The 26,710-nt window shown below is 33.0% G+C and overlaps 2 protein-coding genes across 2 annotated transcripts in view; one reads left to right on the plus strand and one right to left on the minus strand.

Moving 5' to 3' along the window:
* LOC115874611 (transient receptor potential-gamma protein) overlaps nucleotides 1-26,710 on the minus strand; it is a 312,812-nt gene that overhangs the window by 51,946 nt on the left and 234,156 nt on the right. The window lies entirely within an intron of this gene.
* On the plus strand, nucleotides 2,194-25,406 carry LOC115874613 (disintegrin and metalloproteinase domain-containing protein 10-like). Its single transcript, XM_030889822.1, has 6 exons — nucleotides 2,194-2,902; nucleotides 10,616-10,894; nucleotides 13,170-13,402; nucleotides 15,703-15,900; nucleotides 20,862-21,049; nucleotides 24,772-25,406. Exons 1-6 carry the CDS (start codon nucleotides 2,238-2,240, stop codon nucleotides 25,357-25,359), a joined length of 2,151 nt encoding a protein of 716 aa, XP_030745682.1. The 5' UTR covers nucleotides 2,194-2,237; the 3' UTR covers nucleotides 25,360-25,406.

Below are 26,710 nucleotides of genomic sequence, written 5' to 3' on the forward strand. Positions count from 1 at the left end.
GCTGAGCGTGAATTAAAAGTTTCTAGAGAACCACAATATCTAGATTGAGCATTTTTTGCACATCATTGTTTTAGAAGGAGATCAATAAATTAAATTTTATTATACCTAGCATTAACCAATTTTTTGAAAAAAATGTATAGCCTAAACGTCAGATTTAGTTTACCACGGCCACTGTGACATAAAGAGAAGACATGTGGCTATCTATTTCAAAAATTAAATGGTTTGAATTTGATATAATATTGTCTGTAGCTGTCATGGAATAATTGAGAGATTAAAAAATTATAAATATATTTTTTTTTCAAATGGAAACCCACTTTTTTATTTAACTAGTAAAAAAAATTTTCAATTCGTTACTTTTTGATTATATATGCTCCTATAACTGGCATTATAATAATTGTCAAATGATAAATGACAACGTTGCTGAACAGGGCGCAATGTGACCAAAATAGTGATAATAAAATTCAGTTTAAACTAATTTTTAGAGCTTTAATCTAAATAAAATATCTGTTACAATCATTTGCTCTCTAAAGTAAAATGAAGAGCTGCTCGGTATCTTAAATTATACAACAAATTCAAACATTTTTGCCAAAATTTCATTTAGACTGTATTCCGTTGCAAAACCAGGCGAACCAGACCGCTAAACTACGGTAAAGAATGGTTCCTGAAAAACATCGGTTTGATACGGAACGGTTTGGTAAAATATTGAAAACGTCAAATGTTGATGTTTTCTAAATTTCAATACTTTTATTATAAAATTTAACTTTTATGCGTTTTTAATGTACCTATTCTCTGCTTTTACGTTTGCTTCTTCTTTTCAATGGAGTTTATTATTGAAAAGTACTTTATTAATCACCTGTTAAACTCGTTAGACAGCCCAAGTGAAGATTTGCAGGTTCAATATTAAAACAGCAATAATAAATAAACAAATCTAATCAATATTTATATTTTTATAGCTTACAAAAGATTCACGATTACTTGTTGTCTTGTTTTTCATGTTTTCTTTAAATGTTCCTGACTTTAAGAAACAATGGTTGCATGATAACTTTAAATGGTCCTAAAAAGTAATTCTATTTAGTTAATGAAATTTATTTACCTTTACTGCCTACCCCCATTGCTTTTGGATGTAAATACAAAATATTACAAATTTTAGAAATTAAATGAGAATTTCCCTCGAACTTCCAATATTTGCTTGATTTCTGTCACATAAATGACATTCATTGACAAACAAAACCAGAAAAGCCAGCCTCCCCGCGCTGGTTAGTTTGGTGACAGTTATAACCGAATTTTTCAGGAACCGTGTTCCGTAATAAGAAAACTTTCAGGAAACCGATAGAAACGGAACATAAAACCATAACCAAAGTAAGCAACGGAATACACCCTTAGTCAGGTTTATAAGCTTTAATGTCAATTTCGATATAATTGATGACGTGCATCGAAAAATGTTTTGCGTTTACCGTAGATGATTTTTTTGTTTAGAGGTAAAACTTTGAAACGTACTTTCTCTAAAGAACCGGTAAGATACAAACTGGTAGTAGGTAGTAGAAAACAAAATTATTGAGCAAGTATCACAGTTCCGATACCTAGGAATAGATATGTCGCACTACTATGATCCAGAGAAAGATCTGCGAAGCCAGATAAACAGAGCAACGGCCATGTCAGGATGTCTGAGGCAAATAGTGTGGACAAACCCCTTCATGCGAACAGACAGCAAAATTAAAATTTATAAGACCTACATCAGACAATTAATGACATATTTATGGCATAGAAATCCGAGAGGAAACAAACAAGAACAAGAGCATGTTAAGAGTCGCTGAAATGAAGAACCTAAGAACCATAATGGTGAAGACTAGAAGAGACAGAATTAGAAACACATATATCAGACAACGATGTGGAATACAGGATGTAGTGAGATGGGGTAGGTAAAGAAAAAGACAATGATTCGCACACGTAAAACGCATGGAAGAAAACAGGCTACCACGCATAGCCCTTGAAGGAAAACCCATGGGTAAGAGATAGCCGGGAAGACCTCCAAAAAGATGGAAAGACAGTTGGCAGTCCATCTCCCAAAAATTACTACAGAGGCAACCTTAAAATTAACAGATCGAAAGATCTCAAATAAGTAAAAGAAGAAGAATACTTTGAAACGTCCTGTATTTTTTAGTAAAAAGGTAACAAAATCCAATGTTAAATTGTGTGACATTTTTCATTTACCTATATACATATGTCACTGATCCAAAATGAACATTTACGAAATTACAAATATTTTAATCATCTACGCTATATTTGATTTGTTTTTCAATCACTCAAAAGTAATATCTTTAACTATATTTGATGAAAATCAATTCGCTGAGTATTACCAAGCTTCCAATGAACAATTCAGCTACGATAATAAAATCAGAAATAGAAAGAGAGAAGCAAAAACTCCTTTTACGTATGCGTTTAGTATAACGTACAGGCACAACATGTCCAATGCATATATAAAAAGAAGAAAAAGTGATGTTATTCTAAAAGGCAAATCCACGTTAACGGTTATTGAAGATGATGGTAAAAATTACACAGAAGATATGAGCGAATATGACGAACTATACGAAGGCTACATGGAAAACAAACCTCACGATTCTTCTATTAGTGGATATATAGAAGACGGTTATTTTTTTGGTAGGGTCGTGATAAACGGTAAAGTTTTTTATATAGATGAAGTAAAACCGCAAGCTTTGCGACGTCGTATAGTGATAGACAGACCTATGGATGTATTAAGAATGTTTAACGAAACAAATAATCCCTATTACGATGCTGACCTGCTGGCGAAATTAAAACGAACTTATCAAGAAAGAATGATGGCGCCCAGATCAAGGTCTTCTGTGGCTTCAAAGCAAATCTTTCAAGAATGGAAAAAACGAGGGTAAACAGACTTTAACCGTTGACTGAAGAAATAAGAAGATACTCAACCTTATGGACGATTTCGTGGCACAAAACCTGTCACCTGTCGCCAGTTGGCAACGCTAGCAGTCTTAGCTCTCCGCCGCTGCGCGCTGATGACGTATGGTCGTTTACAGCGCAGCGGATAAAGAATACTGTACTGTAGTTCTGCTTTCGGTCTACAGAGTGAGTGGTTGCTGGAGACAGTGTTGCCAGAACTACGGATTAATCAGTAGATTTACGTATTTACAGTAGATTTACATACAGTAAGTTAATAATACGGAGATTGTCTATAATATTATATGATTAAACAAAGAACGACGCTTGGAAATGAAGATCCCTGTTATTGCGTATGTAAAATATTATGGTAACTGTCACTACTCGACTTTTTTCATCAATCATACAAAATATTCAGTAGGTACCTATAAAATAATTTTTATTTTTGTTGTTTATTCTATGTTTAAAACGAAAAAAAATTCAATACATAAACGCGGATTGTTCATTCAAAGATATTTTCGTTAAACGTATTAGAGATATTACACATTTTAATATGGCAACACTGTCGCTTTCAGTTCCACTTGATATGCCTTCGCTATCTGAATTAGAGAAAATGAGTGTTTTATGCGTTGGTCGCAAAATGAAGAGACGCTCCGCAAAATGAAGAGACGTACGTACAGCACTTGAGACCTAAGGGGAAATCAAATCAGCCTTGTCACGAATTTGCCCATTATGTTGCGTATCTTCCTAATTCTTTCAATCACCGCTTTAGCAAATGAAGTTAATATTTCCTACCAATTTTCAACATTTTTAAAATTAAAAGTTAGGTTTGGTTTGGTTTAGATTTTGCCACTGACAAAACTAAAAAGACATCCCAGTTCATTTTATTTTGTTAAGTTAAAATATCTTCTTCTTTTATAAGTAAAATACTAATAACAAGACTTTAAAATATTTTCTAGAAAATTCCACACCTCTAATTTTTAACCAATAAAAACGTGTTTTTTTGACAAATCACCATGGCAACGGATAAATTTTAGTGAAAATGTTTTCCTTGTGGGCACCCAACAGCGAATTATACTAGAAATTTTTTGACGTTTATAATGACAGAATATCTTTTTGAGAGTATGGTTTTTATTTGTTTACATGATAATTTTGATACATTTCAATTACAAAGCTGAGATGAAAGTTTGTAAACTGCTTTCATACTCTTGACTTCGACTTCCTAGTATTCGCGGGTGTCAACTGCTTAATCTCCTGGCGAATATTTTCTTTGCTTTCATGACCGAAGCGAAACATTTTTTTTAAGCCGTGCCGCGTGACAGCTTCAAAACTGAAATAGTTTTTAGGTTTGGGTTCGTTTGGGTGTCACTTAGTTGTCATAGTAACTAAATAATCAATTCGACCATAAATCGAAAAATACATTTTAATTATTTGATTTTCAAACACAATTTGGTGTGGAATTTTCTTACCGAATACCACAGGAGGTCAAATTAAATCCGGACATTTTTTCTCGCTCATGAATATTTTTAGAAAATTATTCCTCGTCTTCGACTCGGGATAATTTTCAAAATATTCATGAGCTCGAAAAAATTTTCGGAAATGATTGACCTCTACTAATGTTAGTTTTTCTTAATTATATCACCTAGAATCATTTATATTATTAAAAATTAATATAATATGTTACACTGGAGGCTAGCCTACATATGAGTGGAATCCATTAAAGGTATTTTCGTAACTTTCTTACTTTCTTGTTGCTTAATAATAACGAGCTTTGAATTTTTTCCTTTGTGAAAATATTCGAAATCGATTCTGTTGTCATGAAACTGACGACTTGATTGATTGTTCTGGCTGGGAAATTGGAAAATTAATCGTGTCGGACTAGGGTTTCCAAACCGGGATCCCGGGGTAAATTTATCCTCGAAATCCCGGGATTCCAAAAAATCCCAAAACATTTATATGCCCAATCTAAAATGGTTTGAATTCACGACACTTTAGTCTTTCAAAAATCATATTTTATTTATTCTAAGCAGAACGTCAATATCTAAAAGCTTACTAAATATGAATGTGACTTTATTTTAACTATTTTAATAAAGCTCTTTTCTCATTTTCTTTTTGATATACCTATGTAGTTGCATTTTTATTAAGTATTTATTTAGATTAAAGTTTTCATTTTGAGAGTTAATCCCGGGATTATAAGTTCTAATCCAGAGGTTTCAAAACAGGATCCCGATCTCGAAAATAACCTTATGTCGGGCAAAGTTGCCAGTTTTTTCTCATAGCTTAATCAACAAATTTTAAAAAATCAGCTCAATGATCACTCACGAATAACAAAACATGTCGATTTGGTGGCTTCTTAAGATTAAAAAAGAGATTGTTTTTTTCAGGATTTGTTGTTTAGAATTTTTGAAAAACCATGGTAACTTTGTGCGATAAAATATTTTATATAGTTTATACCAATTAAAGTTTTAGTCACGTAATTAAACTTGACCGGCAGAGGGTTGTCAACTGTTACATATTTTCTTTTAATCAAAATATATTAAGAAACAAATATAAATTAATTATAAGTATATAAATAGGTATTATTTACACCAACAAAACATACTTCCTTAATAGCACATAGATATAAAGGCCCCCATTATCATCGTTTTCCCGTTCAAAATATTCTAATAATGTTGCGATGAGTTATATGCAACTGATATTAAGCTACCATGTACCGCTTCGCACTAAAAGAGGTTCTAAAAAGAACAATGTTCGACTGCAAGGTCTGCTAGTAAACATTTTTAAGCTTAAAGTATCACAACACAATTCATTTAAATCACAAACTCCGTAATACAAAACTAATGTGTCAAAACGAATGACAATATCAGGAAGTAAATAAATAAATATGATAAAATTATATAAGAGTTTCTTGCCTTGAACTGCTAATATAGAAATTAATTCCACGCTGTGTTCGACATCATGTGGATCAACCTGCTCTCATTACCGGTTTCGGGGCCCTACCCCATCATCAGGTGAGCTTGGGTCGTTTCCACAATATGTCGAGCACAGCGCAGAGTATATAAACACGACTTGTCGTAAAGTAGCGGTAAGATATTAAGTCCCGCATCGCGAGACAGCGGCCTTAATTTGGCCTTGATTTATGTCCCTTAAGTGCTGTTAAGAAGGAGTTTTGATGATGTAAATAATAACTGTTTATATATTTATAATTAATTTTTTTTCCTAAATTTTTTTTATTAAGCAAATGTGGGCAACGCTGTGCCGGTCAAGCTTAATCACGTCACTATAAGTTTATTTGGTATGAACTGTAATTTGCCTGTCAATTAAAATGACAGACACAACTGTTACTGTCAATGATAGATTTTAATCAAAAAAACATCTCGCTTGAAAAGACCATAATAAAAATTGTCCATTTCATTATTACAGAGGTAAGAAAGAATAAAACCGTTTTCGAAAATCTTTGCAATACTATGACTATACAGGGTGGTCCGAACTGTATTCCGGAAACTTCGGCATCATATTCTGCAGATAAAAATAAGTAAAAAAGTTCGTATAAATGTATGTCCTAAAATGCTTAGTTTCGGAGATTTTTTCCAAATAATTTTTGAAGTAACGTCAATATTTGGATGAAAATTGGTGATGACACATGTTTTTTGACATGAGAAATTTGATTTTAATGTCAATATGACTCCTACTTATAGAGGGCGTCACCTACATATTTTTTCACTTGTTTGAAGAGTAATAACTTTTCGTACGCACCTGTGTAAAACTACTGAGTGAAAAAATATATATTTCCGTGATTTTTTACGTAAAAAAATGTCTCTGGGTGAAAATCGCTACGAGCAAACGTTCTCAAGATATTTAGAATGGAAGTAGTTAATACATATCATTATTGACAAAACATAAACATATTGATATGGTAGCGAGTAGGTACTCATTTATGATCCCGATAGGTGACAGATCTACTTCAGGGATGCGCCCCTGCCTACGTGAGCCTTGGTTTATCTCCAAATTCCATACAGGGGAAATCATTGTCCTATCCTCAGTTCCTATCCAAACCTAAAAAAAATTCCCTGTTTATATCAAATCCAATCTTTCAAGACGTTTGGCCAACGTGGAAGATTATGGCTAAAAACCCCAAAGACATGGCGAATTCTAAAACAGAAAAGTGTACCCCAGGTGGGTAGAACGAATGTCAACTCCCACACCTTGAAAAAGGTCTGCCTCGAGGATTCCGGGGGAGGCAAAAATTCGCTTGCACCAACAACAAAAATAACGAGAAGCTGCCAAAGACCACACTCACTATATATTGCAACATACAATGCTAGAACACTGTCATCGGACCAAAAACTTCTAGAACTGGAAGAAGAACTTAAGAATATAAAATGGGACATATTGGGTATAAGTGAAGCCCGCAGAATAGGAGAGGGACAGGTTATTTTGAAGTCCGGAAATACATTATGCTACTCAGGTGAAGAAACTGCCATAAGAGGCGTTGGAATCCTAGTCCACAAAAAATACAAAGATATGATTGTAGATGTCAAAAGCATAAGCCCACGAGTAATATGTTTAACAATTAAATTAAATAAAAAATACTCTGTAAAGGTTATTCAGGCATATGCACCAACTACCGAAAGTACAGATGACGAATTGGAGAACTTTTACGAAGATGCTGCTTTACCACTGCTCTACAAAATGGAAAAACATACTATACAATGTTAATTGGAGATTTTAATGCCAAAGTTGGTAGCAAACAAGATGAAGCGGAAACTTCAGTCAGCTATCATGGATTGGGAAGCCGAAACGAAAGAGGTGATACACTGATAGATTTCGCACACCACAACAAATTATATATAATGAACACCTTCTTCAAGAAAAGAAACAGCAAAAGTGGACATGGACCAGTCCAGATAGCAAAACCAAAACGTAATAGATTTCATAATCAGCAATAGAAAAGATGTAATCAAAGACGTAAGTGTATTAAACAGATTTTCGATAGGAAGCGATCACCGCATTGTAAGAGCCGAGATAAAAATAAATATAAAGAAGGAAAGAACTAACATAATACTCAAGAAAAACCACAAGAAATGGGTAGGTAAAACATCAAAGGGGCCAGTCAAACGGCTCTCGAAAAATGTTGTCCCAAAAAAGTAAAAGAACAAAAACTGAATCAAAGAACAAAACTTTTAATGAAACAGAGAAGAGACATGGAGGACAAGAGTACACAAGAATATAGAACTTTAAACAGAGAGATATCCAAAGAAATCAGAAAGCATAGGAGGCAACAGAATACGGAAAAAATTAGGAAAGTCATAGAGAAGAATCAAAGTTTGAAGATATTGAGAAATAGTACAATGAGAAGAAAAGAAATACAAAAGATCAAGGATATGCACGGCAACATAGTAACACACAAACAGGAAATCCTACACTCTATTAAACTTTTCTATCAAGAACTTTACACATCAAAACAGCAGGGGATCAGAACCGACATCCGAAAGGTAATAAATCAGGGGTCGGAAGAAATTCCAGAAATAACCGAGGAAGAAATTATCAGTGCCCTTAGAGATATGAAAAACAATAGAGCTGCCGGCGACGATGGACTGGTAATAGAGTCAATCCAAGAAGGAGGACCAGAAATCATCAAAGCTTTAAATGTCCTATTTAATAAATGCATTGAAGAAGAAATAACCCCATCACAGTGGAACAACGCAACCATCATTATTGTACACAAGAAAGGTGACGTTACAGACCTTAAAAACTATAGGCCCATCAGCCTTCTTAGCCACGTATACAAATTATTTACTAAAATACTCACCAAGCGTTTGACAAATAAAATAGACTTTTTTCTTTCGAGCGAACAAGCAGGTTTCCGATCAGGTTACGGAACAAATGACCATCTTCTAACAGTCAAGGTCCTTATCGAGAAATGCATTGAGTATAATAGACCACTAATGCTTGTCTTCGTGGATTTCGAGAAGGCCTTCGATTCGGTAGACCAGCGGAAGCTTCTAGAGACACTAAGTGAGAGTCGCATCGATCATCGATACTCCTCAATCATAAGACATATATATGATAATGCCACGGCAAACGTCAGAATATCGACAAATCAATGCACAGATAAATTCAATATCGATCGAGGGGTAAGACAAGGCGACACACTGTCCCCTAAACTATTCGTTGCTGTGCTAGAAAGTATGCTAAAAATGATAAACTGGGATTCAACAGGAATTAACATCGATGGCAAATTGATAAATCATCTCTGTTTTGCAGATGACATTATTTTAATAACAGACAACATACAGGAGGCACAGAATATGCTGGATATGCTGAATGATGCTTCGGAAAAAGTCGGTTTGAAAATTAACTTGTCAAAGACACAATACATGACAAACCTAGTACTAAGTGGAAATTTAAACATTAATAACATACCTTTGGAACAAGTGCATATATATAAATACTTAGGGCATGAGATCGGTATTAGAAGGGATAATCAGACCCACGAAATTCTACGAAGAATAGGTTTGTCGTGGGCGGCATTTGGCAAACTAAGGCATATACTGAGATCTGATATTCCCATATGTTTAAGAAGAAAGATCTTTAACCAGTGTGTCTTGCCTGTCCTCACGTATGGAGCTGAAACGCTTACTTTGACAAAAAAGAACATACATAGAATACAGATCATGCAACGGAAAATGGAAAGGTCTATGTTGGGAGTTAAAATACACTCAGAGATAAAATACCCAATCATACAATACGAAATCGAACAGGAGTAATAGACGCGGTGATATCTGTCTTACATCTTAAATGGAATTGGGCAGGATATGTGGCTAGGATGACAGATGGACGGTGGACAAAGAGACTTGTGGAATGGAGACCGAGACACGAGGCCTATAGAAGCAGAGGACGACCTCCTAGTCGATGGACAGATGACATTAAGAGGGTGGCTGGAAACTGGATTTAAGTGGCACAAAATAGAAGGAAATGGCTAGAGTTAAGGGAGGCTTTTGTTCAGCAGTGGACGGTATAAGCTAAATGATGATGATGATGATGAAACATATTGAGTGGATAGTTATTTGACTGAAATGGGATAAATTTGGGAACTTTTTATTTTGTTAAATAAGTCATATTTTTTTTCAAATAAATAACGATAAAACAGTTTCTGTTTAACTTTTGGTACAAAACATTTCAAATTTATGATTTCAGTCTAATAACTAATTAGTCAACAAATTTAATTTATGTCAATTATGACAGATACTGATAAGTTCGATTCCAAATATCTCGAGAACCGTTAGTCGTAGCGATTTTCACCAAGAGACCTTTTTTACGTAAAAGATATCGTATAATGTATATTTTTTACTCAGCAGTTTTATACAGGTACGGAAGAAAAGTTATTAATCTTCAAACCAATAAAAACATGTAGGTCTACAAGTAGGAGTTTTAAATTTTTCATGTCAAAAAACTCCCAGTCACTTATTTTCATCCAAATATTAACGTTACTTCAAAAATCATTTGAATAAAATCGAAATAAAAATGAAACTTCTACACCCTGTATCTCAGAAACTAAGCATTTTAGGACGTACATTTATACGAACTTTTTTACTTATTTTTATTTGCAGAATATCCTGCTGATGTTTCCGGAATAAGGTTCGGACCCTGTATATTTTTAATATAACCCCTATATATTTTTAATATAAATTTACAGGATGCTGTGTCCGATATTGGCAGTGATAGACAACTCTTTCGTGCGCGTTATACATAAAGGTAACAGGAACGCCGCCATCTCCCACGTTATATTAACTATGGAAGAAGCCAACGCAATCTTTAGAGGCACGGATTTCGATAACCAAGACGGACCCGACAATATCGGTTTCTACGTTAAAAACGTCGAGGTTATCGAAAGTGGAACTGCTCCGCATTATGTCGAGACTTACTCTCGTCGAAAAACCATACCTGCTGATCAGTTTCTTTCTAAATTTTCCAAGTAAGTTGATTTTGGCAGTATTTACGTCATGACGTTGATTAAAGAAATAAAAAGATGCGTAACATTATGGGCGATTTCGTGGCACACAACCTGTCCGAGATGTAGCTGGCGATACCGTCGCCGCTAGTCAACATGTCCGAGATTTAGTTTAGCTCTGCGGCGCTGTGCGCTGATAGTCGTTTACAGCGCAGCGGATACAGAATACTGTACCACAGCCCGACCCTACTTAACAAGCCGTGAACAACCATTTGGCAACGCCGCAATCGGCAGAGATTCAGATCGGTTTCTAGGGAGAGCGAATGCGCGACGGGCCGTTTTACCGGCTATCGAGGCGCGTATTTTTAAATTAATTTAAGGCGCGATTTAAGGATGTCGTAAAATACTGTTTTTGACAAGTAATGTGGCAAAATTGGAATACTAGGCACTGTATTTAACTTTAGTCTAGTTTTAGTAGGTACCTTTTGCATTGATCCATCTGGCAAGCGATAATCCTCCTACCTAATGTCACTTTCTACAAAATGCTTAGCTCAAACCACAGAATATTTTGAGGGTGATCATGCCTCCCTAGGAATATTCATAATCCATTGGGCTTTAAGGTTTTCATCCTTTGGAAAGGTAAAAACAGATACCGCTGGTTCTACTGCATCAAAACAAGTTTTATAATTGGATTTGCACCCAGGCACACAACAAGGACCCTTGGCATGGTAATTTTTGATTACAACAACAACTAACTTTCAATAAATTGTTTTAAAATGCACCACAAAATGTTCATTCGCCGCCGAATTTGCTGCCGAAATTTCTTTGAAGAAAGCACTTACAACCTCGCTTATAACCCGGCCAATTTTTCACCCACGGATATTTGTTTTTACGCAATGTCTACGGAAAAAAATTGTCCCGGTAACTTACAAATCTCACACAGTAAGACTTTTCACAACTTTAGCCTTTAACTAAACAATATTTTCTATCAAAAAAGCGGATTATTTACAAAAATATAACAGAGCAACAGGTCAATGAACGTAAATCATATGGCTAAACGTGTATTGATCGATCTGAAACCAGCGTTGCCACAGATTTCCTTGTTCACGGCTTGTTAAGTAGAGTGGGGCTGTGACTGTACCTTAGTTCTGATTTCAGTCGACAAAGTGGGTAGTTGCCGGAGACAGTGTTGCCAGAACTACTTATTAATCCGTACAGTAATTGGGTACAGTACGTTACTAATACGGATTTTCTTTTTTTAAGAAACACATCTTTTAAGGACACATCTTTTTTAAGAAAAGTTAGGTATTAGAAATTTATATTGAGTTCGATAGAAAATATACCGTATGATCGACAAAAAACCGCGTGCAGTTGGCTGGGAAATGACGGTCGATGACCATTCCCATATAAATTTACATATAAAATGACAGCGATCTTCATCTCATAGCCATCGCTGACGCCGTTTATTTTCGATCATACGGTATTATATATCTATTTTGTTTTAAGTAATTTGCATACGTTCGGCCTAAAACCGAGTCGCGATCATAGAGGTTGTTTACAAATATGCGGCCGGGTCTGCTAGTTTTTAAATAATTTTTTTTAACGCAAGATTGTGAGGATACTGTGTCCTTAAGCCGGGACCCCATTAGCCAACACCCGACGTGATGCCACGCTATCCCACGTGTTGCGACGTGGGAATGGGTGTATCCACTAGGTAACACGTGTTAACACGCCTGAAATTTTTATCAGAGTTAAAAAAGTTATCAGTAGGGTTACGAAAATACTAGAAGTATCGATACCCATACCGATATTAGATTATAATCATAATACCAGTACACCAATATATTCAGAATCGAATATCGATATTATTAAATCAATCTTTTGGGGATCAATCTTTTGTTGCCGATTTTTTCTGGATCTATCTTGTTATATCCGATGTTGAATCGATTCAAAATATCAATTTATTTTATTTTTGGGGTATCTCTACATCGACTACAAAAGTAGATAGCTGCGGGACTAGAGAGGCAAGCGGGGAACAACACGCCGCGCCGTAACACACGTCGGTGAGATCTGGGACCGACGAATCGACCATCACACGTGTCATAGCGTGTTATAGCGTCGGATGGCGTCGCGTGTTGCCTAGTGTGTACGCAATACATGTAATTAAATGGGAAAACATACGCACAGATCTTCATGACGTGGGGTAGCATGGCATCACGTGGTGTAGCGTGTTGGCTAATGGGGTCCGCGTTTTATTCTCTCAACAGAGGATATTCATTAAATAAACAATCTGTTTTAGATATGAAGCTCTGAAAAATTACTGTTTGGGACTTCTTTTTACCGGACAAATATTTTCCGACTACGTTCTGGGTTTGGCATATGTCGCCTACCAAAAAGAATTTTTTAGAGTTGGCGGAGTGTGCGAAACAGAGATTCAAGGTTCGTTTTTTAACGCAATGGTCGCGTCCGCAATCACTCCAGACGGAAAACTAGATCAACTGAAGTTCGATGTGACCGTTGCTCACGAAATAGGTAAGGCCGGATTAAGGTTGATTCTCACTATACCTTCCGTATCAGCTTCCTTCCGTTTACATAAAATATTATATCATGTATATGAATAGGACAATGCACACTATCCGTTCCGTTTCCCTTCCGTTCCATATCCCTTCCTTCCATACATAATTTTGACGGACGGACTGAAGCGTATCGAAAACAGCGTTGTTAAGTTCTTACATTTGTACCAGCTCTGTTAACATTTTGCTGATATTTATTTATTCTTTCACCTCTTAATTAAATCTATTATCTTTTTCAAAAGATACAAATTTTTAAAATAATACTTTCGTAATTATATAAGTTGTACAATAAAAAGTATGGAACTGATACGGAACGGAAGCTTACATATAGCGTCAATACAATATAAAATACGGAACGGATATGTATAGTGAGAATCAACCTTTAGTTTTTCAAATAAATTAATAAGTAATATACGGGATGTTTGAAAAAATACGCGCCATCTCTCGTGGGGAGATTCCTCACCTGAAAATAAGATTTATTTTTCATATCAGCATAGGTCCGATTCTGCTTTGTTTAGTAACTACAGGGTGTAGTTAATAAGTCTTAATATTTTCTCGATTTATTATAATTTTCTTCCAAGTACTTTTAGTGATTCGAATCAAATTTTAAGGGTAAAAGTTACTGCAAGTGCTACATATTTTAATGCTAAAAAGTGTAGATAAATTCATCAGAGACGTGCAGATGGGGAATTTTTTTTTTTGAAAAAAAATACATGTGCGCCAGTGGCTTTTTTCTTTTGGTATCAAAATTCTATAGGCCGTTTAATGCCAATTAAAAGTTGTCTCTTGATATTTTGCAGAATTCGGCCTCCTATGAGATAAACGCAATTTTATTAATCACGATAATTAATAACATTAAAATAAAAATAAAATTAATAAATTATATATTTTACCTAATTTATTTTAAATATTATTACTGTTAGTTATTATTATTAGTCTAATTTACAGCAATTTCAAATAAAAAGTAATGGCGTTTAAGATATTTACAAAAAAAAAACTAATTTTAAAATTTTTAACATCCTGTAACTCTAAAACTATGCATTTGTATACCCATGTTTATAGGAACTTTTTATCATATTTTTTGATAAGGAATCAATGAGTTCTTATTTATTAACTTTCTCAAATTAATGATATTAAATTTTTTAAAGATTTCTACTGGACTTGGATCAAGGCAAATTAATAAAATTGCGTTTATCTCATCAAGGAGGCCGAAATCGACAAAATATCAAGGAGATTTTTTAATCGGCATTAAACTGCTTAACGCTATTTTGCTAAAAAGAGAAAAAAAGTCAGTGGCGTACATGCTTTTTTTAGAAAAAAATATTACAGTGGTCATCCATAATAATGCACGTCCCTGGTGAATATGTCGATACTTTTTTAGCATTAAAATATGTCGCAATTATAGTAACTTTTACCCTCAAAATTTCATTCGAAACGCTTAAAGTACTTGAAAGAAAATTATAATAAATAAAAAATATTAAGACTTTAACGCTCTGCAGCTACGAAACGTAGCAGAATCGGACCTATGTTGATATGAAAAATAAATCTTATTTTTACGTTAGAAATCTCCCTACGAGAAATGGCACATGTTTTAAAACACCCTGTATAGGGTGGCTCGAATTGTAAAGGTGCGTTTTTTTTGTCTTCTTAACTTCTAATTGAATATAACAAACGATGGCCAAATTAATAAATTTTGGTATTGATTCGTTTAAAACAAAATGTAAAATAGAAAAGTTATATGGAAGGTTAATAAGCACATTTTAAAATTACTGTAGAGGATACAGGGTACGTCAAAAAAGTGTTGCGGATATAACATATATTTTTTAATGGGAATTATTCTATTTTTTATTTTATTATTAGATTCTACGTACAATTCGGTAACTTTTTTTGCGTATGATATTATACATATATTTACAATAAAATTAAAAAAAATATATACAGGGTGAGTCTTAAATATGTGCAAATATTTTCAGGGGCGGTATATTTCGACCCCAAGAACACGTCTATGACTTCTTTTCGCAAAAAAAAAGATGTTGAAACTTTCTTTTAAATTTCCCTGTATATTTTTCGAAAACTTTTTAGAACTGCCTGTTCACCGCAAATTTTCCCACGGGATAATTTCTTAATCTCTGATATTACCAAGTCAGCACGGCGCCGAATGTGCCGAAAAATTGCGCGCTCGATTACGTAACTAAAATTTTAATTGATATGAAATATATATATTATTAGCCACCATGTAACTTTTATTTCTGTTCACAGGGCACAGTTTTGGCAGTGAACACGATGAGAAACATTTGGTCAATTGCTATGGTCACATTATGTCACCGGAAATATTTGAGACTTACCAAAATAAAAAGCAAATTTCGTTTTCTTCGTGCAGCAGAAAATCCATGATTGAAATCATGGCCGAGAAAGGCGCGTGCTTCGAACCTGTTACTGAACCGTTTTGTGGAAACAGTAAGATATTATAATATTCCTCGAATACAAATTAAATATTAAGAGTCCATTTCACTAGTCCGAAAAAGTCGCAAAATAAGCGTTCAGCTTTCCAAAAAAATCTTTTATGGGTATTTCGCCACTGCACTGCAAGAAAATCTACAAAATAAAATAATTATTATTTATAAACACTTCTGCGTTAAACCTAAACGGACGCTGCTTGTCAGAAGTTATGTTTATAGTAATACAAATTTGCCTAACAAAGAAAACAAAAATGCTTAACGTTTCGGAAAGTTATCTCTTTCCGTCGCACTGTGGTCAATTTTGTCAAATTAGCCGGAAAAAAATATTAGTGAAACTTACTTAACTTTGATTAATAACTATATCCGATTTTATATGTTAGGTATCATAAAATTACATTAATAATATAATTAATAAGAACAGATCGTATACAGGGTGTATAATAATTAAAAACTTGGAAAAGTTTCGTTATTTTTTATTTTAAATAGATTTTGGTCGCGATCATTTGCATATGTTAGATATTTAAAAATTATCATATTCTAAGAATAATACTATGGATCTTACAGATTTTGCTAACAGTTGCTTTTAAAAAGTTAACAACCTCCAAGCGTTTAATCTGGGCAATATGTTCTAAAAAATGGCCTGGACTTAACAGACGGACTAGGACGGTAAATTTGTAGGTTTGGTAAAGTTGTCTAATGGTTTAACTATCAACTTAACTTTATTTAAAACTGAAACCTCATAAGACTTGTTTCTGCTAGTTCATTAAAAAAATGTATATTCTAATAATTTAAAAAAAAATCTAACCATATCAAAATTATTTACTCATATTTAATACTCAACAGAAGAACAATAATGTCAAAAAACTTACCACCAACAATTGCTCTTTCCATTTTGGATAGTATTAATGACATATAACTTTTTGCACGGAATACCCAAATTGAAAACTTTATTCATGTGCAAATAACAAGATTATTTAGTTTAGTTTGTCAACTATACTACATTTTCAATCAAAATAACAGTAAATTCGCAACAACCTTTGACATATTTGTTAATGAAATGTTCTTAGCAACTATTTCAAAGCCTACTTATGGAGTTTTTGACGCCGCTTAGCCTCATCAGATATCAATCATCAAATAAATGATTATCAAAATGTTTTTCGAACTATAATTTGTTATATGTGTTTTAATTAGACAATTCCTTTTGTTTGTGGCCCTAAAAATATAATGTAAGTCTTTTATTTTTGCCATCATTTAAGTACCTATTTACTATATTTACTCCATTTAAAAAACTTTGGGCGTATTACGTTGGTCTTGTTTTATTATAATAAACGATGTTTAAATATTTGACTTATAAATAAAAACTTTAAATAATAAATAATATTTCACATGTTTGGCTTTAATTTTATTTAATAATTGTATAAATTATACTGTTAAATCTTATTTTTTACACATCACAACGATACTTGCTATTAGTATTGTTGAATTTGTGTAAAAAATAAGATTTAATAATCAAATTTAATTATATATTTTAGAGTAAAATTCAATAAATACGCTCATTTAAAAAGCCCGCGCTTCGATCCATTTAAAACAAGCCCTACTCAATAGATGGCGCCACTTCTATAGGACCATTTTTCAGTATGGCAGAGTCCAAAGAATATACCTAGCTAGAAAAAGAATGGACTCTGCCATACTGAAAAATGGTCCTACAGAAGTGGCGCCATCTATTGAGTAGGGCTTGTTTTAAATGGATCGAAGCGCGGGCTTTTTAAATGAGCGTATTTATTGAATTTTACTCTAAAATATATAATTAAATTTGATTATTAAATCTTATTTTTTACACAAATTCAACAATACTAATAGCAAGTATCGTTGTGATGTGTAAAAAATAAGATTTAACAGTATAATTTATACAATTATTAAATAAAATTAAAGCCAAACATGTGAAATATTATTTATTATTTAAAGTTTTTATTTATAAGTCAAATATTTAAACATCGTTTATTATAATAAAACAAGACCAACGCGTAATACGCCCAAAGTTTTTTAAATGGAGTAAATAAATAAAAGACTTACATTATATTTTTAGGGCCACAAACAAAAGGAATTGTCTAATTAAAACACATATAACAAATTATAGTTCGAAAAACATTTTGATAATCATTTATTTGATAATATTATGATTGGCGCTATGACAACGACAATATTTTTTCAGAATTTGACAATAATATGACAATGGCCGTTGGAAACTATGGAAACTACAAAAAAATTCTGATTTAACGCCATCTGGCAATAACTAGTAGCAACTTCTTAACCTAAAAATTAATTGCACTACCACCTAGTGGCTAGGGCTGGAACTATTTTATTTGAGATTTCCGTGGAAACGGTGGAACCGCTTTTGCTATTTCACTTTCCCGCCCCTGGCAGAGTCCATTCTTTTTCTAGTTAGGTATATTCTTTGAATGACATTTTTAACTTGATATTTAAACTTCAAAATTAACAATTACTAATTACTACCTGATAACAATTACTTTATAAGGTAAAACCAAAAAGCCCCAAACTTTCTGTGTGATTATTTTTAAATTTTACGTATGTTATGTTTATTTATCTTGTTGTATCTATTGTTCTTTAAAATCAAAGAAGCGATTGCCATCTGTAGATGTTAGTAATGTATGGCAATCGCTTCTTTGATTTTAAAGAACAATAGATACAACAAAATAAATAAACATTACATACGTAAAATTTAAAAATAATCATACAGAAAGTTTGGGGCTTTTTGGTTTTACCTTATTAAGTAATTGTTATCAGGTAGTAATTGTTAATTTTGAAGTTTAAATATCAAGTTAAAAATGTAATTTTAACAGAACGTCAACGGTTTCTTGTAGACGTATCTGTTTTAAAATGTTGAATTTCAATATTTTAAATAGTTTTTTTTCTTTATTCTTTGTATTTTTTTGCTTCCGACGACGCAAAGAGATAACTTTCCGAAACGTTAAGCATTTTTTTTCTTTGTTAGGCAAATTTGTATTACTATAAACATAACTTCTGACAAGCAGCGTCCGTTTAGGTTTAACGCAGAAGTGTGTACAAAAAATAATTATTTTATTTTGTAGATTTTCTTGCAGTGCAGTGGCGAAATACCCATAAAGAATTTTTTTGGAAAGATGAATCCGCCACCTAGGTATAGACATTTTTTAAGCGTTCAGCATTTAACGTTTTATGTAAAACTGGCTACGTATTTTTACACAAATAAAGAAGGAAATTAAAGATAAAGGATTATGCTATATCCGTATTGTAGCACATTTTTAGACAACTTTTTTAAAAATTAATTAACTTTTGGGTTTACTTTTTATTGAGGCCTTCTAAAAAAGGACAAACGAAGCACTTTTGTATAGAGGTAAATTATTTGAAATTAACTTATTTTGATTCAAAAAATACGTAGTTGTTCTATGTCCATGGAATATTGGGACTCCCTGTATATTTTATGGGTCTGCTTTGGAAAAATAAATTCTCCAAAGATAAAACTATGCGATGTGACGTTTTTTACAAGAGAGAAAAAATGTAGTAAATAAAATCTATAAATTGGGTTAAATATTAGGCTTTTAAATATATTGGCATATTCTCTAAAAAGCATATTCTACATTATTTTTTATTTGGACCCCCCCCCCCTAAAATAAATTCCTGTATCCGCCCCTGGGTAAAACTGGTCTTATATGTTGGTTTTAAAACGCCTTTTTTTCTTGAGGTCTTCAAAAAATTCTTGGCAGCCGAACCGGTGCCAGACTCCTAAAAATTATGTTTTTTTATTCAACAATTTGACACAACACCCGGTAAAAATAAATATGGGCATGGAAACTACAAATATTCTAGCATCAAAATTGTTTACTACTTTTTGGTAACTATTGATAACTCAAAAGATCTACACCATTCAATATATCGATATAATATTTGAAAAAAAAATGAAAGTTTGATATCTGCAGAACAAAGGCACGAATGATTTTAACGAATAATCTACGTACCATTGCGATCAAAAAAAGTAGTACAAGAATTAGTAGTCCCAGATAGAACTCCTGGTCTATAAGGATATTTGAATTATATTGAATTTTTTGGATTTAGCCAACAACACTGTTTTTTTGTTTATCCCTAATGCATCTGCAATGTCCCTTATGGGAACCCCATCCCTTAATCGCGTAAATATAATCGATTTTTGCTCTGAAGTTAAAGGCATTTTTTAAAAATTACGTGACACTGACACAAGAATATAGACCAGCAGATTAAATCATATTTTGTTGTACTACTTTTTTTTGATCGCAATGGTACAGTATAAAAGTACATACCTTTGCCAATCTTTAACATAATTTGGTTTTGGAATAGAATGTATAAGCACTTGTAAATATTTTGTTCTCTCCTTGCTGAGCAGAAAACTAGCAAATTTGGTTGATAAAAATGTATCGAAATACAAAGAATATATATAAGCAAAAAATAATTCATGCATTTTTTATATCAATTGTTGGAATGTCTACTATTTATTCTTATATTTTATCGTACAAATTTTTGGCTTACTTCTAAGAAAACGGCTTTGTCCCGCTAGACTTATCATCCGCCGCACTGTGCGCTCATCCGTTAAACGCAAAAATAACTGTCACTGTCTAAAATCTTTAGCGGGAAATTCAACTCGGTCCCTAGATGACGTCAAAAATCTGACAGTATAGGAAGTATAGGGATCGCACTGCCCTTATCTATACAGGTTGTTAATTTGTTGATTACTCGCGGCAAGAGCTTTATGGTTGAAATATGGCAACCTCGACGCAAGTGCATGCGTCCTCAATAGTCTGTGTTGCCATTCTGTTCCCCTATGAGTAACTGTCCAGTTAACAATCTGTATAGTATCCTTGAATTTTACTGGTAATGATTTTTTACCAAACATTTTTAATTAAATCAATGAATTTATTATTTATTTAGCGCTCATAGAAGAGGGTGAAGATTGCGATTGCGGTGTGGATGTCGAATGTATGAGGAAAGATCCTTGCTGTACAACCAGAAGAAGCAGTGGCCAAAGTTGCGTAGTCAATAAAAAGAAATACAGCTGTCACCCGTCCCAAGGAGTTTGCTGCACTAAAAAATGCACTTACGCCTTTCTAGACAATGTGGTAACAAACTTAGCATAACCTATTAATTATTTTTATTTCCTTATTTATATTTATATATATATTATTCCGTTTATTTTATCAGAAAAAATCGATAAATTCTGTTGGCGATGTAAAAATTTACTGCATTTTGTTGCAGGGTCCGGCAATAGTGCGTCGAGAAACTGTAGCTCCTAGAAAAAAAAACTTGAGAATTTTGTTCAAGTATAAACCTAAAATATGTACGAAGATGGCTCAAAAAAGTGTGAGTGAATCGAGATGATTTTTTATGGGTGTGCCATACCCTGTATATTATTTCATTTTGGATTCCTTCAGATTATTTTACATAATCTTATAAGATATGAGTAAAATTATTTTGATAAGGCGTTCAAAATTCTACGCCAAACTTTCTAAAATATAAAATATTTTTTTGTTTTTTTTTTAAATGGAACACCATGTATATTATTTTTCAATAGTAGGAGAATTAAAAAATTAACATTTTTCGTATTTAAGGATTTCAAAATTCTTAATGGTTTCGCAGATACACCCAGTATTATTTCATATGGCTCTATCAACGGTAAAATACTAGAGAAAAATCATTGGGTGGCTTTAATAAAAGTTTACTGTGGAAAATGCCATATGAAATAGGTATATATAATTGGTATATACGGCAAATATCTGCGAAACCGCTAAAAAATTTGAAATAATCTAAATAACTAATACACAGTGTGTTCCATTTAAAAAAAAATAAGAAATATTATTTTATATTTTAATAAGTTTGCCGTAGAATTTTGAACATCCTGTATGATTAACGATTACCATATTTATAACAAAGTTAATTACAGACCATCTAAAGTAAATACCTAAAATAGTTTTTCCAGGACAGTTTTTTTAAATGTTTTCTTTAAAGAGAATGAAAAATATGTATTTTTTATTTATTTAGTAGTATCCTCGGTAGTATCTCTGAAAATATCGAAATATATTTACTCATATCGGAAGGAAGCCAAAAATGCAGTAATATACAATTGGGGTGTTCAATTTAAAAAAAATAATCCGGATCCACTCACACTTTTTTGGGCCATTCTATAGAAGTTAGAATATTTTCCTGAAATACATCCTAGTACATACTTTTTTATTCTAAGAGCCTAAAGCTTGATTTTCATGCGTCCGTTATCCGTTGATACGATGGTCCGATATTCATTTTATTGGTTGACTTTAAAGACTTCAATTGGTTAGAAACGGTTAACCAATCAAAGTCTTTACATTCAACCAATAAAATTAATATCGTATCATCGTATCGTCGGACAACGGATGCATGAAAATCAAGCTTAAGAGCTACAGATGCCCGACGAACTATTGCCGGACCCTGTACCGGGTGGCCAACTAAGAATGGACGCCGGCTGTATCTCAGAAACTACTTATCGTATAACTTTGGGAAAACAATTCTAATAAGTAAATTGATCAAGAGAAATCACTGGAAATTATTGTCAAGTTCGAAAAATGCCCGCTAGGGGGCGTTTCTCTAATAACCAATCATAAAACAGGATTTTTCTAAAAAATATGCAGGCGAACAGGTATTTTAAATATTACTGTTGTAATCATCGAGAAATTTGTAACTTTTTCGATGTAGAGTATTTTGCTCTATCTTATAAAATAAAGTGGTGGGGGAAGGTTAAACTTACTTTTATTAAAATAAGGATAGCTCTGGTTTGAGTTACGCGATTTAAACAAACTAGGGCTCGTTTAAAAGAGCTTTTCTTCCTCAATGATCTCCAGTATAAATTTTGTTTTCACAATTTTTTTTCGTGGTAGATAGAGGGCGCTGTTTAACATCATAACAGATATTGCGCTTTTGCGTAAAAAAATTAAATGAAAGGCTATATTTCTCTTTGCACAGTTAAATAGAGCACGAAATTTCCAAAATATTAGCGCAAACCGCAACTTTCTATCTTCTCTCTAACCGGAGATATTAAGAGAACAAATCATGTTAGGCTGCTGCTTAGGATTGTATGGTCTAAAAATTAGAGTAGTAGGCTAGAAAACAAAAGGAGGTAAATTGGTTGCGTCAAAATATGAAAACGTTTTAGTTCAGTTTTCATGCATCCGAATTTCGGCCGTTTTCTTAAAAAAATGACGTCATAATTATTTAAACGTGTTTATGTAACATTATCATCCATCCATATAATTTTTACGAATTTCTTGGTTAATTATACGTAAATAGTTCTCAGATTAAAATGTCCGAAAGTCGGACAATCAATAATTTTATTAAGATTTCTAGGAATTTTGTGCCGCCATATTGCTTTTAACAGAAAATGGCAGAATTTTTTATGGTCGAAAACTAGGGGTTTATTTCATATAACGACATTTAGTTATTAATCCAACTTCGTCCTTGATTTTACTTGTTTTCGTGTTTTACCTGTTTTTTTTTTTGTGTTATTTATTATTATATTATAAAGTTTATGTCGTTTGGGTCACTTTTCACATAGCACCAAACGAAGGTGCGAATCTTAACAATATGCATACTACTGGTCCAAATCTATCCTTGATGCAGGTAGTTTAGCACCAAGACAGTTGGTCGGTAAATGTTTACGCAGGAATTCTAGGATGGTGAATGACTGGACTTTTTTAATTATCTCAATGAAATGAACTATCTATAATTTCTAAGAAATAAATTTCCAATTTTGTTAGGGGATCCATCATGATGAAATTGCATTTGTAGTAAATGCATCAGCATGAATGCAGTTGAGACAGTGGTGCCGCTTATTTTGCTATGAATGTTTGGGGCTTCTTGGATAGCACTTACTTTAGTAGATAGCGACGCTGGAGCGGCATATTTCCATGGCTAGCTAGGTCATCGGATTCAATATGCTTAGGTTTTAATTTATGGAGTCGAATCTAGAACGAACATGGATAAATAATAATTAAATGGTATTAAAATTAAATTAAAATATATGTTGTGATATTTTGACGTAACCGTACCTTTTTTTGATTCCTAGCCTACTACGATAATTTTTAGACCATATAATCCTAGGCGGCAGCCTAACATGATTTGTTCTCTTAATATCTCCGGTTAGAGAGAAGATAGAAAGTTGCGGTTTGCGCTAATATTTTGGAAATTTCGTGCTCTATTTAACTGTGCAAAGAGAAATATAGCCTTTCATTTATTTTTTTTACGCAAAAGCGCAATATCTGTTATGATGTCAAACAGCGCCCCCTAGCTGCCACGAAAAAAATTGTGGAAACGAAATTTATACTGGAAATCATTAAGGAAGAAAAGCTCTTTTAAACGAGTCCTAGTTTGTTTAAATCCCATAACCTAAACCAGAGTTATCCTTATTTTAATAAAAGCAAGTTTAACCTTCCCCCACCACTTTATTATATGAGATAGAGCAAAATACTCTATATCAAAAAAATGACAAATTTCTCGATGATTGCAATAGTAATATTTAAAATACCTGTTCACCTGCATATTTTTGAGAAAAACCCTGTTTCCTGATTGGCTATTAGAGAAACGCCCCCTAGCGGGTATTTTTCGAACTTGAAAACAATTTCCAGCGATTTCTCTTGGTCCATTTACTTATTAGAATTTTTTTCCCAAAGTTATACGATAAGTAGTTTCTGAGATACAGCCGGCGTCCATTCTTAGTTGGTCACCCGGTACAATAAAAAATATTGATAACAATATCAATGAAAAAATGGGTTGAGAAACACCACCACAATTTCATTGGTTTTATTTTTATTTGCAGGATTGCAAACATTTCGATATGGAATGCCCGTGTGAGAATAATCAAAAAAGCTGTTACTGTGGAATAGAAGGTCAGTGTATCGGCAGTCAATGCCACAGTCTCGAATGCGCAAGGCTAAAACTGTACGAATGCGATTGTGAAAAGAACAAGCAAAAATCTTGTCAGATATGTTGCATGGTCAACGATCAATGCGTCACATCCATGAAAGCTGCCCGCTATCTACTAAAGCAACAAAAGGACGTAGAGGTACTTAAAAGAGCCATGAGTTATTCAAAACCAAAGTCGCTAAAAGGAAGAGTCTACGAGGACTATTGTTTGACATTGGAAAATAAAAAAAAGAAGAAGAATAAAAATAAAGACGTAGGCAAAACTTGCCTACGTCTTTATTTCTTTAATGAAGCAGTTGGAAAGTATTGCACGGCCCGAGGTAGTATAGGAAAGTGCACAAAGTATTCAGTGTGTAAAATTATTGAACAACGTCAACACATGTTTCCTCTACTGGAGTCACGTGCAGTATCGGCGATACCTTCTGGAATAATCCCATTCTTTAACATTATCTTCATTAAATTTATATATTTATTTTTATAGTCTTATATTTAAAAAAAAGTAGTGGAAAATAAATCATTCCCACATGAGCTTTAGTCTTACTCATTTTTGTCAATTTAACCATTTAAAAAATGTATATACCTATGTGGCGGATTTATCTCCTAAAAAATCCTATATGCTTATTTCGCCACGTAAATCTACAAAATAAAATAGTTATGTTTTGTAAACACTGCTGCGTTAATCAAACGGAAACTGCTTGTCGGCAGTTAGGGATTTGTCAGCATTCATGGAACACAGGGCACAGAATAAATTTTAACAACGCCAAAATTATAATGAAAGAAGCGATGGCCTAAAAGAAAAATAAAAGGCTTTTTTAATACAATCTAATAAAAATAAATGTATTGCTCATGCATCTGTAGATGTTAGTAATATATGGTAATCGCTTCTTTGATTTTAAAGAACATAACATAAATAAACATAACATACGTAAAAATTAAAAATAATTATACAGAAAGTTTGGGGCTTTTTGGTTTTACCTTATTAAGTAATTGTTATCAGGTACTAATTGTTAATTTTGAAGTTTAACTTGATATAATGTCATTTTAACAGAACGTCAACGGTTTTTGTAGACCTATCTATTTAAAAATAACTAAAGTGTTCTCGAATAGTTCCATTAAAACGTTTTAAATAGTTTTTTTCTTTATTCTTTGTATTTTTTTGCTTCCGACGATGGAAAGAGATAAACTTTTCGAAACGTTAAGCATTTTTTTGTTCGTTAGGCAAATTTGTTTATCTGTAAAGCTGTAAACCTAATTGCTGACAAGTAGTTTCCGTTGGATTAACGCAGCAGTGTTTACAAAACATAACTATTTTATTTTGTAGACTTTCTTGCAGTGGCGAAATACCTATATAGGATTTTTTTGGAGAAATCTTTTCTTCTTATAATTTTTTTTTAATTAAAACATACTGCTCTAATATTACGAAAATATGTTTTCTCGAGCATTTTTAGCTTCGTAATCAATAGCTGTGTGCCCTTCTTTGGTACAAAATGCTTCTTTACGGCTATTTACTTGTTGTACTATTTCATATTTTGGCTAATTTTTGTATTGATAAAGTGGTTAAATGACACTGCTTAAGGTTTGGTTTTTTAACACACCGGGTGTTGCATCGTCGGACGGGACATAGGGACATCCCATATAAATTTTAATAGGGTCGATTATTGGCTTCCCTAATTATTTTAGAGAATAATTCTATTTAGGTTTATTGAAGAGCACTAAAACCCACATTCAAAAGAATAACTTTAGATGATATTTTTGATTAGCTCGTTTACGAGTTATCGCCGATTTCTTTTTAAATATTTCTCCTTCCTTATGTCCCTGTATTTACTTATGAG

This window comes from Sitophilus oryzae, unplaced genomic scaffold, assembly GCF_002938485.1.
Source record: "Sitophilus oryzae breed Bouriz unplaced genomic scaffold, Soryzae_2.0 scaffold_1297_pilon_pilon, whole genome shotgun sequence".
NCBI lineage: Eukaryota > Metazoa > Arthropoda > Insecta > Coleoptera > Curculionidae > Sitophilus > Sitophilus oryzae.